This window comes from Myotis myotis, unplaced genomic scaffold, assembly GCF_014108235.1.
Source record: "Myotis myotis isolate mMyoMyo1 unplaced genomic scaffold, mMyoMyo1.p scaffold_m19_p_10, whole genome shotgun sequence".
Classification (NCBI taxonomy): Eukaryota; Metazoa; Chordata; class Mammalia; order Chiroptera; family Vespertilionidae; genus Myotis; species Myotis myotis.
Window position 1 is genome coordinate 11,591,930 of NW_023416314.1, and position 22,321 is coordinate 11,614,250.

Genomic DNA, 22,321 nt, shown 5'->3' on the forward strand with positions numbered 1-22,321 from the left:
AGCCAAATATCAACAGTACAACTATGGAAATTTCTTTTGAGAGCCAAATTTTTTAAACTTAAACTATATAGGTAGGTACATTGTTATTAACTTAATTAGGGTACTCCTAAGGCTCAGGAAGAGCCGCACTCAAGGGCCAAAGAGCTGCATGTGGCTCGCAAGCTGCAGTTTGCCGACTACAGTCTTAGAGCTAGAAAACCAGGCCATTCCCTTCACCTTACAGATGGGAAGGCAGAGGCCCAGAGGGGCAGAGGAGCTTGTCCAAAGTCAAACAGCCCATTGTAGCAAATGTACACCAGACTTAAAGTCAGACTTCCAGACACGTCCCTTTTTAGCTAGGCAGTATTTGCATTCAGCACCCACCAATTTCCAGTGCTCTGGAGGGGCCAAAGGTGCAGGGTCATGTAGTTGTCCCAGAATTTGATTGCCATCGCTTGAGGCATTGCCTGAGCTTGTCAGATGTAGAAGCTAAATCCTGAAAAGGGGTTTACAGCCTGCACATCCAAATACCACTGTCACTGTAGTCTGGTGTGTTTAGCCATAGTTTTTTCCATTTTTAAGGTACACATGTACATATCAAGTATATAAATACTTACATAAATATACATGTATATACACATATCTCTATTTATAAAAGCCTAAGCAACTGTTTGATCATTCGATCGGTAGCTATGATGCACACTGACCACCAGGGGGCAGACGCTCAATGCAAAGGCATGGAAACATGGAACAGATTGATGAATCTCAGAGGGGAGGGGGAAGAGGGAAGGTTGGGAAGAGATTAACCAAAGATCTTATATGCTTACTAGAGACCCAGTGCATGGATTCTTGCACTGGTGGGATCTCTCAGCCTGGCCTGCGGGGACTGGGCCGAAACTGGCAGTCCGACATCTCCCAAGGGGTCCCAGATTGTGAGAGGGTGCAGGCCAGGTCGAGGAACCCCCACCAGTGCACAAATCTGTTCTGTACACTGGGCCTCTAGTGCACACACACACATGAAGTATACACACAAATACACATATATTTACACACTAGAGGCCTGATGCATGAAGATTCGTGCAAGAATGGGCCTTCCTTCCCCTGGCTGCTGGCACTGCCTTCACTTAGGCCCGCAGCCGCCTTTCTGCCTTCCCACGCTGCCCACAGGCTCGGAGCAGCTGGGGCAGTGCAGAACACCTACATCCCGCCCCGCCCCTGGCTGCTCGGCACCTGTATATTCAAATTAACCTGCCATCTTTGGTGGGTTAATTTGCATACTCTCTCCTGATTGGCTGGTGGGTATTGTGAAGGTATGGTCAATTTGCATCTTTCTCTTTTATTAGTGTATATACAAGTATTTTAACTTACTTTGTTCCCTGCATTAAAAAAAATACTTTCCACACCTTTGTTGAAATAGGTTAACCTGAATGCATAGTTTTCTAGGCAATATTCTGTGACACCACCTGGGCCTGCCCATTGACATCAAGCTGCCATCAGAGATTGCCATCAGAGATTCATTTCAGGCTTGATCATCACACCCAGCTCTTCTGTTCCTTGGTTTTCCCTCAGCTTTTCAGGGGCAACCCTCTGACACCTCACTGTTCATTCAACTCCTCCTATAAGCATGAGATAAATGAAAGCCCTGGACACATGAGATAAATGAAAGCCCTGGACACTCAGTAAATGTTGAGTTTGCATTTCATTCATTTAAATTTTATATTTTTCACTTTTGCTGTGAAGTGAGTAAGGCATGCTGATTTCCCTGTTGTGCTTGCCTCCTTGTCAGGACAACCAAGAGTTGGCTTTACTGTCCCATCTCAGAGGAAGGTACTTTCCCTCTGTCTCTCTAGCAATTTCTTTTATAGAATTATCACACTAATTTTTTTTACTTTTTGTTTTTAGCTAGTCATTTTCCTTACTAGATTATAAGTTCCTTGTGGACAGGGATGGCATGTGGTTGCAGTGAAATTACTTTCTTGACCCATTTTTGTTTTTTCCCTTACATAAGACCCACACTTTTTCCTACTGTACTATACACCAGTCTTCTCATTTTTTATTTGTTCACTTTAGTGAAGGAATAAGTTAAGTACCTTTCAATGATCACTTTTAATTTTTCTATAGTACAGTTAAAAAATCTCTCTGTCAACTACTCTAGGTCTTTAACTCAACAGAAATTAATTTTTTATTCATAATTACATGTAATTATGTAATGTATCTATAATACTAAAAGGCCTACTGCTCATCCTCTATAGAAGATTTGGAGGCTTATGATGGATAATGACTTTCCCTTATTTTATTTATTTATTTAAATCTTTATTGTTGAGAGTATTACAGCTGTCCCCCTCTATTTCCCCATTGCCCTCTCCACCAGGCTCTGGCCTTGCCTCAGGCCTTCACCACCCTTTTGTCTGTGTCCATAGGAATGCATATATGCATATAAGATCTTTAGTTAATCTCTTCCTGCTCTCCCCTCCCCCCTTCCCTCTGAGATTCATCAGTCTGTTCCATGTTTCCATGCCTCTGGTTCTATTTTAGTCATCAGTTTATTTTGTTCATTATATTTCTTGTTTGTTTATTTTGATTTTTAGGTTTAATTGTTGATAGATATGTATTTATTGCTATTTTATTATTTATATTTTTCTTCCTCCTCCCATTCCCCCTCCCTTTCCCCCTCCCCCTCTCTCTTTCTCTTTCTCTTCCTCTCCCTCTCCCTCTCCCTCATCTCTCCCTCTCCCTCTCCTTCTTTTTAAAGAATACCTTCAGCATTTCATGTAATACTGGTTTGGTAGTGATGGACGCTTTTAGCTTTTTTTTGTCTGTGAAGCACTTTATCTGACCTTCAGTTCTAAATGATGACTTTTCTGGGTAAAGTAATCTTGGTTGTAGGTCCTTGCTATTCATCAGGACTTGGAGTATTTCTTGCCACTCCCTTGGCCTGCAAAGTTTCTGTTGAGAAATCAACTGACAGTCGTATGAGTGCTCCCTTGCAGAAAACGGCTTTTCTCTTGCTGCTTTTAAGATTCTCTCTTTGTATTTAACCCTTGGCATTTAAATTATGATATGTCTTGGTGTGGTCCTCTTTGGGCTCCTCTTGTTTGGGACTCTATGAGCTTCCTGGACTTGTAAGTCTATTTCTTTCAGCAGATAGGGGAAATTTTCTGTCATTATTTCTTCAAATAGGTTTTGAATATCTTGCTCTATCTCTCTTCTCCTCTGGCACCCCCATAATATGAACATTGGTATTTATAGATTTATTTAATATTTTGGTTCTTTAAAAAATATTTGTATTTACAACCAAAGTTTATACTTTAGATTACAATTAAATACTTTTTAAATGTCAGTGTAATGTGTTTTCTGCTTCCTTTTAAAATAAGTCAATAAAAATATTATCCAAGTACCCCAAAATATCTGATTTTTAAGAAATAAATCTTGTAAAATGTATACATTTAAGCATCAAATTTTTAATTGAATTGTGATGTCATTAATAAATTAAGAAAAACCTGTGCAAAAATGATAAGCCAATAATTAGATTTTGTTGTCCCACAGTCAGCCAGTGATCCCTAATTCCTCAGATAAAATTTGCCTGGAATGTAAAAATAGTACCTTTGCTATAGCAATGGAATTTGGAATAGTATCAACCCATGATAGGTTTACACCCACCACTTTTCAAAGACAGTGTGATCTCTTCAGATAAAGAACGATGGGAAAGACCACAGGGCCCCACACTGCCTAGGCACTGGGCACAGGGCACTGGGCACTGCCTCTCAGCTGCTCAATAAAGAAAATATACTCATTTTTCTAGAGGCACACAAACGGTTTCTTTGTGTGATTTCACAGTTCCAGTTCATGTATCAAGTCCTCTGCAGCCTCTCTTTCTAGTAGGAAGCTCATTATACAGAGAATCCCAGTTACTAGGCTAATTGGCAAGTTAATTTCCAATTAATGGCCAATGCCACTTCAATAGAGCAACTGAAAATTTTCTAAAGTAAAATATTGATATATTTGACTAAAAAACAACAACTAGGCTTTCATCAAAAGCAACTGAAAAAATTTTAATGTCATTTTAAAAAGTTGATGTAAAAAATAAAAATTTAAAAGTAAATAAATAAAATAGTAAATATTTTTTAAAGTGCATGAAATGCTAGAAATGTTGAGCGATTTGCTGTTGTTCTTTATGCCCATTTGGATGAAAAGTGTTTCGTTCAGGAGACTGTGGTTTGAACAAAGAACTGTGATTATTTTGTACTTTCCTTCCTTACCAATAGTGTACTTCTTATTTATTACAGGATTTCTTCAAGCAAGAATTAACTTTCATTAACAAACTCATTGAAACTGTTCAAAATAAACCAGTTTTCTCTTATTATTCCAAAAGAAGACGTCAGAGTCACACATTTAAGATGTTGGAGTAGTGTTGCATTACAGGTATCCACACCCCTCACCCCACAGGCAGGAGGCCACTTGGTGCTAGGTGCATCTCCTATTTCAGAGGCTCCACTCCTGCTGAGTGGGTTCTTCTAACAAGACAGGGACTTGCTTTTACTCGATAGCAGAGATATGATCCATTTTGAATAATTTACATTGGGTAGCTATTCTAGTTCAAGCTAGAGAATGAATGTTCAGTAATAAACGTGATCATAATTGTCTTTAAGGAGCATACTGCTGTGAACTCAGCCATAAACCCCACTCTGCAGCATACTAATAAACGACAGTAGGATAAAATACTGGAAAGAGAAAATGTTTAAATAAGTCTTACTATTTTTTAAAAAATATATTTTATTGATTTTTTACAGAGAGGAAGGGAGAGAGATAGAGAGTTAGAAAAATTGATGAGAGAGAAACATCGATCAGCCACCTCCTGCACATCTCCTACTGGGGATGTGCCCGCAACCCAGGTACATGCCCTTGACCGGAATCGAACCTGGGGCCTTTCAGTCTGCAGGCCAGCGCTCTATCCACTGAGCCAAACTGGTTTCAGCATAAATAAGTCTTATTATTAAATCAGATTATCCCAGAGCTTAAGCAAGTCATTTAACTTATTGTCATTTTCCTTATTAGACTATAAGTTCTTACTGCAATAACTCCTTTTGGAACACCATTGAAAAAATTGTGATTAAAAAATTGAAACAAATACCAAAAAATGCTGTGCATGTAGTTCTTAAAAATAGGATATGCTGATCAGTATTTTCTCCTCATAGTCTTGAAAATTTGGCTGTTATTCCGACAAAATGTAGCACATCTTTTCAGTAGTGAGTTGCGAATCCTCCATCAGAACTGAGAAAACTAAGTCTAGTATTATGAAGAAAAAGAGCAAAATATCCCCCTAATTAAAACTAAGTTGATTAGTTTGGTGATTCAGGACAGGAGTTAAAAACAAGCAGAGCTACAAATCCCTGAGCAAGGGTTTCAGATGGTAGAGAGGGTGTGTCTGTAATTCTTTTTTATTTTTTTAAAATATATATTTTATTGATTTTTTACAGAGAGGGATAGAGAGTTAGAAACATCGATGAGAGAGAAACATTGATCAGCTGCCTTCTGCACAACCCCCACTGGGGATATGCCCGAAACCAAGGTACATGCCCTTGACCGGAATCGAACCTGGGACCCTTCAGTCCGTAGGCCGACGCTCTATCCACTGAGCCAAACTGGTTAGGGCTGTAATTCTTTTTTTAAAAAAATATTTATTATTGAAAGTATTACCTATGTCTCCGTTCCTCCCCCCATTGTAATTCTTATTCTAAGAGTAAGAACGGAAGGATAGGATTAAAGAAAGCACATGGGATCTGCCTCTTAGATACACTTGAGATGTCTCCACTCAAGGCATGCCAAAATAAGGAGATGAGAAAATTAAGAGGAGGAAAGGTACTATGAATCCATCCTTAAATCAGTTGAGAATCAGACCTTCCCTCCCTCCCTCCCTCCCTCCCTTCCTCCCTCCCTTCCTTCCGTTCCTAAACCAACCACTGGTTAGCTTAAGAGCATTTAAAGATCCATTTCTTTCATTCTTCCTTTTGAGGGTAGACATGCCAAACCAATTTAACATTCTCACAAAATATTTAATCATGTTTACTGTTCTCCTCTGGACCTTCAGCGGTTTTCCTTAAACTTTACAATGTAGGGACTTAAATAGATCCAAGAATTTAAAAAGTGAGCTCCTTGTTGACCAGGAGGTCATGGTTCCGTTCCTGGTTAAGGCACATGCCTGGGTTGTGGGCTCGATCCCCAGTAGGGGGCGTGCGGGAGGCAGCTGATCAATGAGTCTCATCACTGATGTTTCAATCTCTCTCTCTCTCTCCTTCTCCCTTCCTCTCTGAAATCAGTAAAAATATATTTTTCAAAAAGAAGTGAGCTCCTGGCAGCACTCGATGGTGAAGAACAGCCAATCTGAGATGCTCTTAAGGAGGTTTTGCTCCTCTGGTCCTTTCATGAGGAAGCAAGCTGTTGTCAGAATAAGTCTTCCAAAGAAAGAGGTAGCCCTGGCGTTTCCATCTCTGACCAGGCTTTAGGTTTATGATCTAAATGCAAAATAAATTATATTTGTCAAAACATTGGTCGATAGTCTGGCTTGAAAAAAATTATAGTTTTTAGCATACCAGGAAAATATAGTGCCTGGCATAGCAAGCTGGCCTTTTAATGAAATATTTGTGGGTATGTTGGCCCATTAGAAAAAACAACAAAGAAAAAAAATAAAAATGATATCCTTGATAATAAATACCATTATCAGAACGACTGGCCCAGGAATTATGAAAGGGTAAGGAAGCTGTGTATAACTCATTTCATAATTGGAATGGGCATTTCTCCTTCATGATCTGTGGTGTTGTTTATGTGATTATGTGAGAGGCACGTGATACACCTCACATAGTGGTGAGTCCTTACAAGTGATGCAGCATCTCTAACCCCTCCCTGAAGTTTTCCACTGGGTTCTCCTGACTTTGACAGCTTCAGCATCCTCAGGGGAGCTGAAAGAAAAAAAATAAAAGCAAATAGAATACTATCTCTTTTCTCTTCTTTTATGTAAGGCTATCTTCATGCAAAACAGTTCCCCAGGCATATTCTTGTCATATACAAAGAGGCCAGGGGGTTTTAAGTCACTCCATATCTGGATACTTTCTGCCACCTGGGATGACACTTCAAGGTCTCAAGCACATCTTTGTATAGATCTGCTGGAGAAGTTGTAGGGGGAAAGCTTTCTGCAGTTCACTGTGAGCTATAAGAGGGTCTGGTGGCTTGTACCCTAAGTAGGGTGAGTACAGGGGTTCATCTTAAATAATAATCGGAACTCTCTTCTCTAGGAAGACTTAGCCCCCCAAGAACCTGATTATCATGAAGTCCTGACACGAACTTAAAAGGCTTCATTTGAGGAGCTGGCCCACACTCTAGGCAAACTGCGTTGGAAACTGCACACGACACCCTAAGGATAGATATCATGGGAAGCTTTTTATCCTTGACTTAGTAATAGAATGATGCCTACCAGCAGTTAATATCATTGCCATTTGGCTGGTGACCAGTTCACAGAGATAGTGCTTAATCTTTTTCTTGGGCATAGCTATCCAATAGTTGGAAAAATGGAAAACTTTTCCAAGAGAGTAAATGGAGGTTTATTAAATTTCTAATTAAAATGTTCCACTAAATTTATTTTTAGGATTACTTTTTTTTGGAAGCCAATAACCTAAATCCTAATAGATCTTGGAACATCCTATATAATAAGAGCCTAATATGCTAAGTGCCTGGTCATCCATTCAACCAATCAAAGCATAATATTCTAATGATATGCTAAGGCCGCTCAACTGCTCGCTATGACGTGCACTGACCACCAGGAGGCAGACGGTCCAACTGGTAGGTTAGCTTGCTGCTGGGGTTCAGCGGATCAGAACTGAGTGAGATGGGCCAGACATGCCCTGGAGCCCTTTTGCGGTCCCTCCCTAGCTAGCCAACCTCCTGCGTCCCTCCCCGGCCCCGATCGTGCACCCATGGGGTCCCTTGGCCTAGCCTGCTCCCTCTCGCAATCCAGGACCCCTTGGTGGATGCTGGAGAGCCGGTTTTGGCACGATCATGCAGGCCAGGCCAAGGGACCCCCACTGGTGCATAATTTGGGCACCAGGGCTCTAGTTGTTAACTAAAACAGTTGCATTTCAGACTTCACAACACAGTAAATTCATTTTTTGTCTTTTAGCAGAATCTGACTCCCCATATAAATTTTAAATGCACTTTTATAATGGCTTTGGTGATAATTTTATACACTTTAATTGTTTTTGCAACTTTATAAAAATTAAAATAACATATACTTCTTATAGAAAAAATGAAAATATACTTAACCAAAACAGAAAATAAAAATTACTCACAATTTTATTATCCAGAAATACCACTGTTAACAATTTTGTTGTGTATCCCGCCATTCTTTTTCTTCTTATTTATACATCACCCTTAAACATTGTTTATTTTTTAAATAAAATATAGATCATCCCATACCAATGCCTTTCTAACTTCTTTTTATTTGATAAGCATATTATGACCATTTTCTCGTATTATTAGACATTCTAGAACATACTTTTATTGCCTACAAAGAATTCCATTTTGTTATTTTAGTGTAGCAGTTTGGTTTCTTCTACTGTTTCCTCCATCTCCTTTACATTTATATGATACTAGAGGTCCGATGCACGAAATTTGTGCAAGGGGCTCAGCCCTCGCAGCCCCAGCTTCATCCGGAAGATCATTCCACAGTTCGGCCATCCAGTCTAATTAGCATATTATGCTTTTATTATTATAGATAGATCCTATGCTTTTGTTCAAGTTAGCCTTTGGAAATTTTTATTTTTAACACAGGCTGTTCAAGATATTGGGGCCAGAGCAATTTGAACAAAGGGAAACTTGCTCAAGGTTTTGGTTCATATTCAGGGATGAATCACATCATTGAGGCTATTGGTAAACCACTCTAATTTATCTGAATGATCCTGGATCACCTTATGTTAGAACTGGAGGGAATTAGTGAATATTGCAGAAGAACCATCTTTTAGACATGCCACTAACAGGAAGTAATAGAAATATTCCTGCCTACTAGGAGCACGTAATATTAATAGAAGATGACTGAATATAACTTTCTGGCTGTGAGTCCTCTTTATTTCTATAGCTTGAGTCATTTTGAGACTTTGAACAGTACCGTGACGTAGTAGGCACCGACACATTAAAAATAAAAGTCAGCATAAAACACAAATTCACCTGCCAGAGGCATTGTAAGCTACTTCATAGTCTGCTGAGGTATTATTAGAGATAGGGTGTGCAATTAAGGAAACTTTATTTAGCAGGGATCAAGAACAAACTTGTCATAAGGTGGAGTTTGGGGAAGGTTTGAATCAGAGGACGTTGGAGAACCAAAAGTCAGCACGCTTGTTCAGTGAACTGATGAGGCCCTTCTGGCAAGTTCAAAAAGTGTTGGGATTGGTCAGCAGAGAGGACAGGTAGCCACACAACCAGGTCCTCAAAGGGGACAGCAGTACCTAAAGCAGTGGTTCTCAACCTTCTGGCCCTTTAAATACAGTTCCTCAGGTTGTGACCCAACCATAAAATTATTTTCGTTGCTACTTCATAACTGTCATGTTGCTACTGTTATGAATCGTCATGTAAATATCTGATATGCAGGATGGTCTTAGGCGACCCCTGTGAAAGGGTTGTTCGACCGCCAAAGGGGTCGTGACCCACAGGTTGAGAACCGCTGGCCTAAAGGCAAGCAGAGGGAAGGAGAAAAGAATGTAAACAGGGAAGAAATAAAGTAGTGGCCAGAAGGGGCAGTGAGGATGGGCTGGAGATGATCCAGGCAAGCTGAGCGGCTGTCTACAGACGCAGGCGAGGGGAGTTGCCAGGACGTGTTCTCTCCCGTTGTCTAAGGGAAAGACCATCTCTGGGTCCTGGTTATTGTAAAATGTGCTGATTTATTTTAAAATGTTTTTAAGTGCCTTGTGCTCAGGTAGTTGGAATATCAAATTTGCTAGAACAGGGCTTTCTGGAGTTGCTTGCAGTCATAGTAAGTGTGTCCTCACAGACTGGGCTTCCCTCCCAAGGGCGGGTTTGTAGCTACCTCTAATAACATAATGTGGGATTAGACAAATGAAGTAAACTGGTGAACCCAGACGTCTAACGGCTGATTTTCCTCTGGGCTTCTTTTCTCGCTGGTGGTGGCCGCTTCCTATTCTCTTCCAGAGTCCTAGCGGAAGGTGCTATCTTTTGTCTTTGACAGAATGTTGATCCAGGTGTGCCTGTATTTTTACTGCACGTTTCTGTGGCGCTGCCTGAAATTTGTCATGAGGAAGCTGACCGGAAGATGTGAACTGCAGCGGATCTGTTACAATACCAAGCCTGGAGCTTCTAGAACCATGAAGATCGGTAAGCGTGAGACAGAGAAGTAAGCAGAATGTAGGCTTGGTGTGACTGAGGATGGTATAGCTCAGAACAGTAATTTTAAACCACTTGCAAAGGGTAATTTTTAATCACTTTTAAAATTATCTCTTTTATAGAAACATCATTGAGAGGCTCAAAAAGTAAGGTAAGTAAAATTGTTTCTATATTTTTCAGCAACTTTTCACTTGGAAGCTCAGATCCATAATCAAAGAGTAAAAGTTTGAAGAAACAAAATATACCATTATCTATAAAAACTAACAAAAACTGAGAAGAGAGAATTGCCTTTACTTTTAACATGAAAGTAGCCACTGTATGTGAATTTTAAGGCAGATGTAAGGTGCACTTTTTACTTTACTGTCAAATTCATCTTTTTTTTATACCTCTTTCAAAATCATAAAATAAAAATAACTTGAAAATGGGAGCAGCATTAACTCTCTGGTGTTAATATCCAAATCATTTAACTCTGCTCAAGATTTTCCAAGAAAATCAAAGTCACTATTCCAGTGTTTATAGCACATAGTTAAGTATCCACATAAGAAAGAAAATTGATTGTTTTTTTCTCAAGATTCTTGAATATTATTATTTAACTAGAGGACTGGTGCATGAAAATTCATGCACTGGGGGGGGGGGGTCCCTCAGTCTGGCCTGCTCACAGTCTGGGAGCCCTCAGGGGCGAGAGGCACCTGTCCATCAGGGGAAGGCGACCCCCCCATCACACCTCTGCTGCTGCCACTGCTGGCAGCGCAAGCCGTGGGTGGCCCTGGTTACCTGAGCCTGGGGCAGCCCTGGGTGACTGGGCAGCCGACATCCGAGGCTTGCCTTCTCCTTGGGCCGGCCCTGGGCGGCTGGGGGGCTGAGAGCGGGTCCAGCCACACCATACGCCTGCTCCCACCCCTGGCGGGGCTGAAAGGACTGTGGGACTCCAGTGGGGCTGAGGGGACTGGGCGCTGCCATCTTGTAGCTATGGGCCTCACCACCTTTGGTCAGTGCACGTCATATGACCGGTCGTTCAGTCGTTCGGTTGCTTAGGCTTTTATATATATAGATTTTGGTATTTAAGACTATTTCCCCTTTGTACTTCTCTCAATTGTAGACATAGTGCCCAGTTACAATAGAAACCAGGTATGTTGAGAGAGAAAATGAAAATATAATATTTTAATAAGTAATTTAAAACAGTTGAAAATGGTAAAAAAAAAAATACACAACTTACTATTTCTGTTTTATGTTATTACCTTAATCAGGAAAAGTATACTACCCCCATCATGAAAATGTCAAATTCACTAGAATTCAAGTACTAAATCAAATTTTTCTTTAAGTTTAGTTTAGGTTAGTATCTTCATGGAGAAGCTTTAAACAAATACCTGAAGCCCCTAAATAAATCCTGCTTAAGCCACTGGTGTTCATGACAAGGGAAATGATTGAAACATGTTTTCTAGCTGTTGCAGACTTCAGTGAGTGTTCACCTTGATGCTATTGAAAAAACTATCGAAGACATCATGGAACTGAAAAAAATTAACCCTGATATAAATCCACAGTAAGAATTATGCTTATTATTTTGTATATATAGAACACAAGTCATGGCTTCATATTCATCATTTCTATAGCATGCTTGCTTGCTCTATCTATTTACTTACTAGTACCTATCTATCTCTTCACCTCCCCAACCCCCAATCATTTCTAATGTTTTGAATTTCAGATGAAAAATAAAGAAAAAGGTGCCATTTCCATATTTGTAAATAGCAGCAACCTTGTACTTTGTTGTGATTTATGCTTATGCTTTGAGATGCAGTGAATGTAAGAAATATAATGGATGCTTCTGGTATCAGCTGAAATAAAGGGGGCCCATTCATCAAGCCATTCCATGCAATGCCCATGTTTTACAGTGCAGTCCAAGTTTAAATTGTAAATGTGCCTGAGCCAATTCTGCTCTGTCAGTTCATCACAGGCTGAAAATCCAGAGACAGTCCCTATCTGCTTGTCAAAAGGACAGGCATGAATACCTTGATTTTAGCCCAGTGAGTCCTGTAGAAGACTTCTGACCTTACAGTTTAAAACCAAGAGGTGGGGGGGGTGGAGGGCATGTGTGGGAGGAAGAGATAGTTTTTGTAAGAAGATGTTCGAACTTTGTAATTTATTCATCTCATCTTGGAAGTATTAAAATGCATTTGGCAATGTACATGACATTTAAAATTAGCTTTATATATTCAACTGGGAACAGAAATTTTTCAGTGAAAAAAAAAATGAGCTAAGGATATTGGGTAGAGTAAATTCTGCATGCAGATATATTTAGAGACAGTTTAGGCAGGTAACAATCAAGCTGTCTTTTAGATATGCATGAGAACTTCAGATGTTGTCCCTGAGAAAGGCTTTTCATTGCCAGCGACAGGGAGCTGTAGTCAAGGGAATTTCAGAGTGCACTTTGCATGTGTCTGTCTCTTGGAGGGATTCTAAGTACCAGCTAATTGGGGCTCATCACAAAACTCCCATTTCCACGTGGGCTCCGTACCATTCTTCTGCAGACACCAGCTAATTAGCTGCCTTTTTCTTATTCAGCCATTAAAGGTGGTTTAATTATGCAGTAAATGTCTTTTTGAAACCTTTTGACATATATTTTATATCTCTGGGAAGGTGATAATAAGACAATTTATTTTAAATTACGTTGAACAAAAAAATGTAAGACTACCATTAGGCATGAGGGGTATACTAGACCTATAATCACATTTAGAGGTTGGATTAGATTTAATAGAAAATTTTTTCTGTCTCTTCTATGAAAGATACATGTTTCACTCAGAAGCATTTCCTTGCCGTCTGTTCTTTTGATTTCCTTTAGGAAAAAAAAAAAACCTTATAGGTAGGAGATTGTGTTTTTACACCTCAATATGGATTTTGCTACTTTTTTCCCCCATAGATAGACATTGACAAAATGTGATTTTTAAAATTTAAATACTTTTCTGGAAAAAAATCAAGAAATAGAGAGGGCTAGGGGAAATATTTTATAATTTATCAAGTCATTACTACTATTAACCTCCCTTTGGTTTTTGTTTTATTTTGTTTTGTTTTTGTTACTCCTCACTTTTTCCATTGATTTTTAGAAAGATTGGAGGGGAGGGAGAGAGGAAGAGAGAGAAAGAGAGAAATATTGATGTGAGAGAGACACGTAGATTGGTTGCCTCCTGCATAGTGCATGACTGGGGCCAAGGATCAAACCTCCAACTCAGGTACCTGCAGGAATCGAACCCGTGACCTTTCAGTGCACAGACCCATACTCTAACCATTTAGACACACTGGCCAGGGCCACCTCACTTTCTTTTAATTATTTGTTTTAATTACATTTTTTCAAGTGCTGCTTAAACTGCTGATAAGAATCACTACAGTGAAAATTGAATTGTCTTCTCTGGTGGCCTCTTCTTTAATTTCTCCCACTCTCTTCTTTCCCTCCAAATTAACTCTTTCAGTCCTGTGTTGGTTTCCTGGGTGCCCAGTGCCACTGTTCACTTTTCCTATATTAAGATATCTGATTTGGTTTTTTGGTCCTATGGTAACAAGGGTCATTTAATTGAACATTCAGTTTTATTTAAGTTTAGCATTCTGGGTTATCTTACATTGTCCTCTACATTTGGAGTAAGTATATAATTTTAAAACATAATTATCTATTGCCCCCAACTTTAGTCTTAACTTTCTATACATCTTATTCCCCTCCCCCCAAAAAGGTAATGATAACACTGTCATCATGATTAGAATGACCACCACGAGAACAAAAATGTTCAAATTTAGTGAGTGAATTAGGAGTAGGAGTATACCAAAGAGTAACTCTTGGGTTAAATCATAAGAAGTTGCCAACGTTCAACTATTTTAACCCAAAAGCTAAATGACTGTAAAGAATTTAACAGGAATAAGTCAACATGAAATACCACTTTTAGATTTAAAATGCCATCAAATGAATGTAGGAGAATAACTTATGTGACAGTAGTTTACATGAAAAAATAATCTTTGTGATTAGTTAGCCATCTGTTTAATAAGCTTGCAGTGTTTTGTGACTGCTTAAAGAGACCCTATTTTACCTCCTAGGTCAGTGGTCAGCAAACTACGGCTTGCGAGCCACATGCAGCTCTTTGGCCCCTTGAGTGTGGCTCTTCCTAAGCCTTACGAGTACCCTAATTAAGTTAATAACAATGTACCTACCTATATAGTTTAAGTTTAAAAAATTTGGCTCTCAAAAGAAATTTCAATCATTGTACTGTTAATACTTGGCTCTGTTGACTAATGAGTTTGCCGACCACTGTCCTAGGTTGTGGAAGAGAAAAGCAGCATTCAGATCACAGGAAGTAATGATTGTGTATTACACTTGCCAGACTGTTTTCTGTTCCAGTGATATGTTGTCATGGGCTGTTAAACAGTGTACATTCAGAGAAGACTGAGCAAGATAGTAACACCTGAAAACCATGTCACAAGAGAAGGAATTAAAGGAACAGGAAATTTTTTTAAACACTGCAGGTGTGACTAGAAGAATCACTATCTGAAAATAAATAGGCACGGTGGGGGAAAGGTGGAAATACATTTGCTCAGAGAACAGAGTTTGAACCACTTGGTAACAAGGAAAACAGATTTTGTTTCAGCCTAAAGAAAAGTGTTTTGGCAACTAGAGAAGTCAGGATGAAATGGCAAATCTTGTAAAATAGTGAGTTCTTACTCTTGGCATTGCCTATCTGTTAAGAATGCTCCCAAGCAGAGGTGTTTTGAATTTTTTTTTTACTCCTAAGTCGCTGAGGGCTATTTCTCCCTCTGAGTCTGTACACACACACACACACACACACACACACACACACACACCCCCTTCTGAAGTGTTCTGATATACCCACCTAGTGGGGATTAAATGATCCCTAGGAACCCATTATCACCTATATTTTCTGCATATCACTTACAAATCACCTGCATCAAGAACTCCCTCGTCGGTTTGGCTCAGTGGACAGCGTCGGGCAGACTGTAGGGTTGTGGATTTGATTCCGGTCAAGGGCACCTACCTCGGTTGTAGGCTCGATCCGCCGTAGAGGCAAGTGCAGGAGACAACCAATCGATGTGCCTCTCGCACATTGCTGTTTCTCTCTCTGTCTCTCCACCTCCCTTCCACTCTCTCTAAAAATCAACGGGAAAATATTCTTGGGTGAGGATTAAGAACAAAAAATCCCTTGTTTCTTAAGCCGCATTGTTGCAACATAGCTTAAGAAAAGGCCAGAATGTGAGGTAAGTTTTAGCCAAGTTTTACAACTGTCCATGCAGATGCAGTAAGAAACTGTGCTTCCATTAGACAGATGCTATTTGGGCAATTCCCTAGATATTAGAGAAATAGGACAAGTCCTGCTGTGATTACATCAAGTGAACAAATGCCAACGTATGTTCTGCTTTTCTTCATGTGTGTTTCTTCCTTTTTGAACACCACAGGCTGGGAATCTCTCTCCAGGCTTGCCTCCTGCAGATCGTCGGCTACAGAAACCTTATTGCAGATGTGGAAAAGCTGCGCAGAGAGCCCTATGATTCTGATAACCCCCAACACGAGGAAATGCTTCTGAAGGTCAGTCCTCGAACACATTGCCGGCCCTCACTTAGGCCAGCTGATGTGTGCTAAGCGCCTGCTGTGCGATAGGCACTTTATCCTAAAAAGCATCTATATTCAGGAGTGAATTTAGAAAACATTTCAGATGAGTAGTTCTAAAGGTTGATTTAAAATTTTTTATCTTGATTTCTTAACTTAAAATTCAGTGCGTTGGAGCAGCATCTTATGTTCCATAGTACACCATCAGATCATGTAAGAGTCTCAGGGTTTTGCTCTGACAGCCAGAAGTAATATTTATAATTGCATATTAGTCTCCCAGCAATTTTAACACACCAGATATAAACCTTCACCTCCTCTTCTAATAGTCTCCACGTTACATGAATAAATAATCATCATGAAGGCCTTGGGTAATTTCCCAAGAGGGCTATTGCTGAAGCAGAAACCAACCTCATCTTTTTTGATGTCTACTAAAAGTCATAAATGGAAATCCCAGGACACTCTTTGATGATTGCTATTTCTCCTGTTGGCTTTCAACACAGTTAAACAATCGAAACTTGAGCTCAATGTGAAAGCCCACAGAAAACACCTCTGATGCTTTCTCAGATTACAGGAGAAAATTGGCTTTACACCTAAATTCTCACATGATTTTTCCAATGAAAAATTTACCTCCAACATCTGAACCAGCAAGAAGAGTAGCTTTACGAACCAGTTCAGTGCCCAGGTCTTATTCATCTTTGTGCACCCATGTCCAGAGCAGTGCCTAAAATTCAAAAAGGCAGTAACAAAATTGGAAGAAAATATTTGTTTAGCTGCCCTAACTTTATTTTATTTAAAAATGTCAATAAAAGATGTAATTTTAGAAGTGTATCCTGTTGTGGTTTTTTGTGAAAGGACTAAGTACTTAAATAGATCCCTCATTGGTCTCTACTAATTAGTGCCAGATCTGATGTGAATCGTTAAACATTAAAGAAGCCACATTCTTAGCAATAGTTTTTCTCCTTTCCTTTCGCTTCTGTTTAATTTTAGCTAAGCCACTGACTGAGCTTCATCTCCTTTTATTGCCTTATTTTTTCCATTCCTGGTAAAGGAAGTTGAGTTCAATAAAATGATTTCAAGGTGGGAAATAAGAGGTGAAGGTAAGAGAAATGGGGTGATATAATTAATACACCAGCCACAACCACCTGAACAATTCATTTGAGTGGCTGAGATGCCCACTGAACCAATGGAATTTGAGTACTTGCTATGCACCATCTTAGCTGATCTGTTGGCTGTGTGCTGGCACATAGTAGTCAGTATGGGTGAGTGCATGAATTATTGTAGTTCATTAGATACACGTCAAGAACTTTTGTGATATGGCTTATCTGTGGTCAGGATTTCAGTATGTATGTGTTACCATTTTTTATTGCCACCATTATAAGATGTAAGGAAAGTGATGGTTGTTCCCTTTACTTTAGAGGTGAGCAAACTACAATCATTTTAGTCCAGGTTCTGGTTCACACAGGGAATTACACAGCCAGGACCGTCCACTATTGTGTTAGGCCCCTGGTCGGCAAACTGCGGCTCGCGAGCCACATGCGGCTCTTTGGCCCCTTGAGTGTGGCTCTTCCTAAGCCTTAGGAGTACCCTAATTAAGTTCATAACTACCTATATAGTTTAAGTTTAAAAAATTTGGCTCTCAAAAGAAATTCACTTGTTGTACTGTTGATATTTGGCTCTGTTGACTAATGAGTTTGCCGACCACTGTGTTAGGCAATTTGAGGAGAGGCATCCTTTCTACTCTTAAGTGGCTTGCAATCTAATTAGAGAGATACTATGCATTTACAAAAATCACTACATCTTACTGTAGAGCTCCCCGCAAATACCTCTCCAGTGTTTTCCATGCCCACGGCCTTATTCTAGCCATTATCTCCAATTGGGCCAGTAACACTTCCTCTCTCCTGTCTCCTTAAATACTGTTGGAGGGATTACCTGGTCATGTCATTCTCTAGGTTAAAAACTTCAGGTTCCCTGGGCCTAACTGTAGAAAGCCCATGCACCTTAGCATGCATTTGGGACCCTTTCTGATTTATTTCTTCAAGCTATCTTTCCTGTATCCGTCATAGACAGCGCATTTCCGCCATGCTCTGCCACTCACCCTGACCCAGGTGGTGGTGCCATCCCCTGTGCCCACATATGTGCTCATGCTGTTCCCTCTGTTACCCATTATTTTTACAGCAGAAGTTGCTTAATTTTTTAAGACCTTATTTATTGAATTTAGACATCTTTTCTATCCTCCCCAAGCAAACTTAGGAGTGGGGTCTCTATTTCCCTCTTCAGTTTATTCAAATTGCAAGTACGATAGTAACAAAATCAGTAATAATAAAACATTCATTGAGTGTTTAGTTTGTGCCAGTCATGTAGGCAAATGTCGCAATAACCTTTTGGTGAGATATAGGTATTTTCCCCATTTTTCAGGTGAGGAAACTGAGGCTGGGCAGTTAGGGGACTGTCCAGCTCACACAGTTAGAAAGGGCTCTACACTACAGCACTACCACTCAAGGGGGACGCCATGTCTTGTTCCCATTTGTATTTCCAGAGACTGGCCCATGGTTCGTGTTTAACTGACTGAGCTTAGGGTTCTTCATCTTTAAAAATGGGTACTAATACCCTTTTTACCTACTTTATAAAATTGTTTGGAGCAAGGGTCAGCAAATCTGGCCAGCCACCCATTTTTGTACATAAAGTTCTGTTGGAACGCATCCATTCATTCACTTACGTATTGTCCGTGACCACTTTTGTACTACAGTGGCAAAATTAAGTAGTTTTAGCAGTGACCGTGTGGCCTCCAAAGCCTAAAGAATTTACTCTCTGGCCCTTTGTAGACAGACTTTGCTGACTCCTGGTTTAGGAGTTTTAATATATTGCTATTTTGTGTAAGTGCTTTGATTTTTAAACATAGGAGACCGTTATCACTGTCTCTACTTAGAGAATAAAAAGAAAAATCTGGATTTTATGATCATTTAAACATAGGCTGGAATGAAACTGAATAATATCACTTTATACTAGTATTCATGTGGTACTGTCCATGTGAATTATTCACATGGACATTTTTATTAAACATTTTAAACCAAATTAATAATAAAGGCAAAGTTTTAGGGGGATTCATGACTTAATAGAAAAAATATAACCCCGAATTAAAAGATGCTGTCCTAATGGGAAGAGGGAGTCTCACGGTGGAAAGCTGCTTTTGAATGAATGGCCTTGCCCTGCAGCAGACCTGAGATGAGGCAGACAAATACACTTGCAGTAAAGGCTCCGTGCAGAGAACAGAATTAAAAGAACATGGACCTTGATGGATAATAGTCTGATGCAGCATGCAGTTTCTACATGGTAGCTTGTCACCTGCCACTGGAATCACCCTTTTTAGCTCTTGGTCTCCTTCGCTTGGCAAGTGGCTTTGTAATAACTCCACTCCCAGGAGCACAGTCCCAGGTCCCGACCAGAGGCCCCAACCACACCACCTCAGTTCAGATTTCCAGTCGGCTTCCAATGTGAAAGAAATAACCTCATTCCCTCAGGGGCACCCTGCCTCTGACCCTCAGTTTTTTCAGGGACGAGCCTTTCTATCGGAGGAGAATGCAGTAATTCAAACATTCTACGGGAAATATACACATGGTGGCATTCATATAAGTATTTTAGCATAATCAACTTTCATTTACCAAAAAAGTGAGCCTGATTAAAGCAGAAAGGATTAAGAACTTAATTTAGAACACTTTTTAGCCATTCGTCTTATCTAGCTTGATACATGAAATTATTAAAATGGAATTTCTTTTTAAAGCATTTTATTATTTAAACGTTTACTCCTCCAAACTAAGTATTCTGCCAGTGAATGAAGTTTATGACTTCAAATGCTTGCTTTTGTTTTTATTTCACTCACTTGATGAGACCAGGTACATTTAAGCAGTGTAGGGCCCTGAGATCACATCAAATAATTGTCCGCATGAATGTGATGAGCTTTACAGTCTGTTTCCTTTTGTTTGTATTTATTTTTCATTGTGGCAGTAATGGTTCCTAAAGGCATTTTTAAAAGAGAACTTCTCTCTCATTTGTTGGTACTCTTCTGGTGAATGCAGAAACATTTTCTGTTTTGATGAATGCAAAGCACTGGCAAGTTCTTATACGGATAAAATAAAAACAGATTTCTTATACCCATGTTTCATATTTTGCTTTCAAGAATGACATATTTACTTTCTTTCCTCTGAAAATTTTCTCTCACTTTTTAGAGTAAAATTACCTGTGGTGCCACTAAGATAAAATATTGTATCATTTGAATTACACATAATTATTGATTAGTGCCTAAAATAACTTTGATGGATTACAACTCTTTTGTTGGTATTTCCTGTGATTGAGCATTGTTTTATACTGTGTCAGATATGTGACAGGCCCTAGCCGGTTTGGCTCAGTGGATACAGCGTCGGCCTATGGACTGAAGGTCCCAGGTTCGATTCTGGCCAAGGGCACATACCTGTGTTGTGGGCTCAATCCCCAGTGTGGGGCCTGCAGCAGACAACCAATCAATGATTCTCTCCCATCATTGATGTTTCTATTTCTCTCTCCCTCTCTTCCTCTCTGAAATCAATAAAAATAGTTTAAAAAAAAAGATATGTGACAGTTGACTATAAAGCAAGGAGTTTGTGTATTTCTGTTGTGCTAAAACTTTAAAATCTATATAACATAGAATAAACAATTTAGAAGTTGAATCATGTTGAAATAGTAATAAGGAACTTTAACATTAGTATCTGTCTCTATAGTGAAAATATAAAATATTATTAATATTTTTACAAGTAAATTTGTTTGCATGCCTCTCTATTTATTAGAAAGAACTAATAAAGCGTTATATATTTATATAGAGATGGGTGTCTCATGTTCTCAAGTAATGATATGTGTTAAAGGTATCTTTCTACAGAAAGCTTAGAAAAATAGAACTGGTTTCTTAAACAGTGACAAACATAGTGTTTAGAATCTACATTTGTCCATTAATACAAAATTGATTATTGTTGAAACATTTTTAGGTAACTCTTAAACATACTAATATATTTTGAGGGTTATTCATGAACATTATTGTTCTTCCTTTATTTAGCTATGTGTATTTGCTCTCACATCATTATAGGTGAGCTGTAAGAAATAAAACTCAAGTCCATCCATTTTTGTTTTTGTTAATAATGTTGCTAAAAGTTTGGTAATAAAGTAGGTTAAGCATTTTCTGAGGGAATGCATGCCCTCAAAATTCTCTCCTCCCCTTTATTCTCTTGTATATTTTTGGAGGACTCCAAACAGCTTGTGTGAGAGATAATATCTGATTAGAAATTAAAGCAGAAATACTTAAAACACTAAAATATAAAAGTACACATTCCACTGCTTTCAGAGGGATGACATCATTAGAGGTCATGCAGCCTCTGGAAAATTCCACCCTGTACTCATGAGATGAGAAAGAAAAGGCAAATAACCTATTTGGTTTTTTTATGAAATAGTTTTTACCTCCCAGACTCTCTGAAAAGGTCAAGGGGACCTTCCAGGAGTATTCAGACAACACTTTGAGAACTGCTTTATTGGGTAACTGAAAGATGATCAAATCTTTAATTGTTATATATTTGCATGTATTTGACTTTTGCAAAGCTCCTCCTAGTGGTGTAGTTTAAAAGATCTGAGCCAATCGGGAAGAATATTTATGTGCATATGTCAGAAGGCTAATTTTCTTTTTTGTCTCCAGTTATGGAAATTCTTGAAGCCCGATACTCCATTAGCATCTCGGATTTCTAAGCAATGGTGTGAAATTGGCTTCCAAGGTGATGATCCTAAAACGGATTTTCGAGGAATGGGACTTCTGGGACTGTACAATTTGCAGTAAGTAAATGAAGAATGGGTAAGTGTTAGAGTGAGGCTCTGGTCTCCTCAGGCTGAAATGATAAAATTGAGTTATTAGTTCCAAAAGCTACTTCCAAGAAGATTCCAAGAAAACATTCCAGTCTTCTGAGAGATAACTCAGGTTCATGAAAGTTAAAAAGCTACCCTCTTGCCCTAACCAGTTTGGCTCAGTGGATAGAGCGTCAGCTTGCAGACTGAAGGGTCCCAGATTCGATTCTGGTCAAGGGCACATGCCTGGGTTGTGGGTTTGATTTCCCAGTAGAGGGTGTGCGGGAAGCAGTCAATCAATGATTCTCTCTCATGATTGATATTTCTATCTCTCTCCCTCTCCCTTTCTCTCTGAAATCAATAAAAATGTATTTTTTTAAAAAGTTATTTTTTAAAGAAAAGCTACCATCTTACTTTTATCCAGCAAACTAGATGGATTCTTTTAAACAAATCTCAAATTTATTTATTTAAATTTTTTATTATGAAAAATGTTAAGTATATATAACAACA

General features: G+C 39.2%; 1 protein-coding gene across 8 annotated transcripts in view; it reads left to right on the top strand.

The window, feature by feature from the left end:
- ELMOD1 (ELMO domain containing 1) overlaps window positions 1-22,321 on the top strand; it is a 69,992-nt gene that overhangs the window by 29,996 nt on the left and 17,675 nt on the right. For 3 of the 8 annotated variants that reach the window (XM_036324470.1, XM_036324471.1, XM_036324473.1), the window contains 6 exons: window positions 4,266-4,401; window positions 10,171-10,353; window positions 10,485-10,513; window positions 11,805-11,902; window positions 15,808-15,937; window positions 21,669-21,802. In XM_036324470.1, the coding sequence (XP_036180363.1) occupies window positions 10,209-10,353; window positions 10,485-10,513; window positions 11,805-11,902; window positions 15,808-15,937; window positions 21,669-21,802 (536 nt within the window). In that variant the 5' untranslated portion in view covers window positions 4,266-4,401; window positions 10,171-10,208. Of the gene's footprint in view, window positions 1-1,424; window positions 1,665-4,265; window positions 4,402-10,170; window positions 10,354-10,484; window positions 10,514-11,804; window positions 11,903-15,807; window positions 15,938-21,668; window positions 21,803-22,321 lie in introns of those variants that run through there. The other 5 variants (XM_036324469.1, XM_036324476.1, XM_036324475.1 and 2 more) reach the window with 3 other exon arrangements.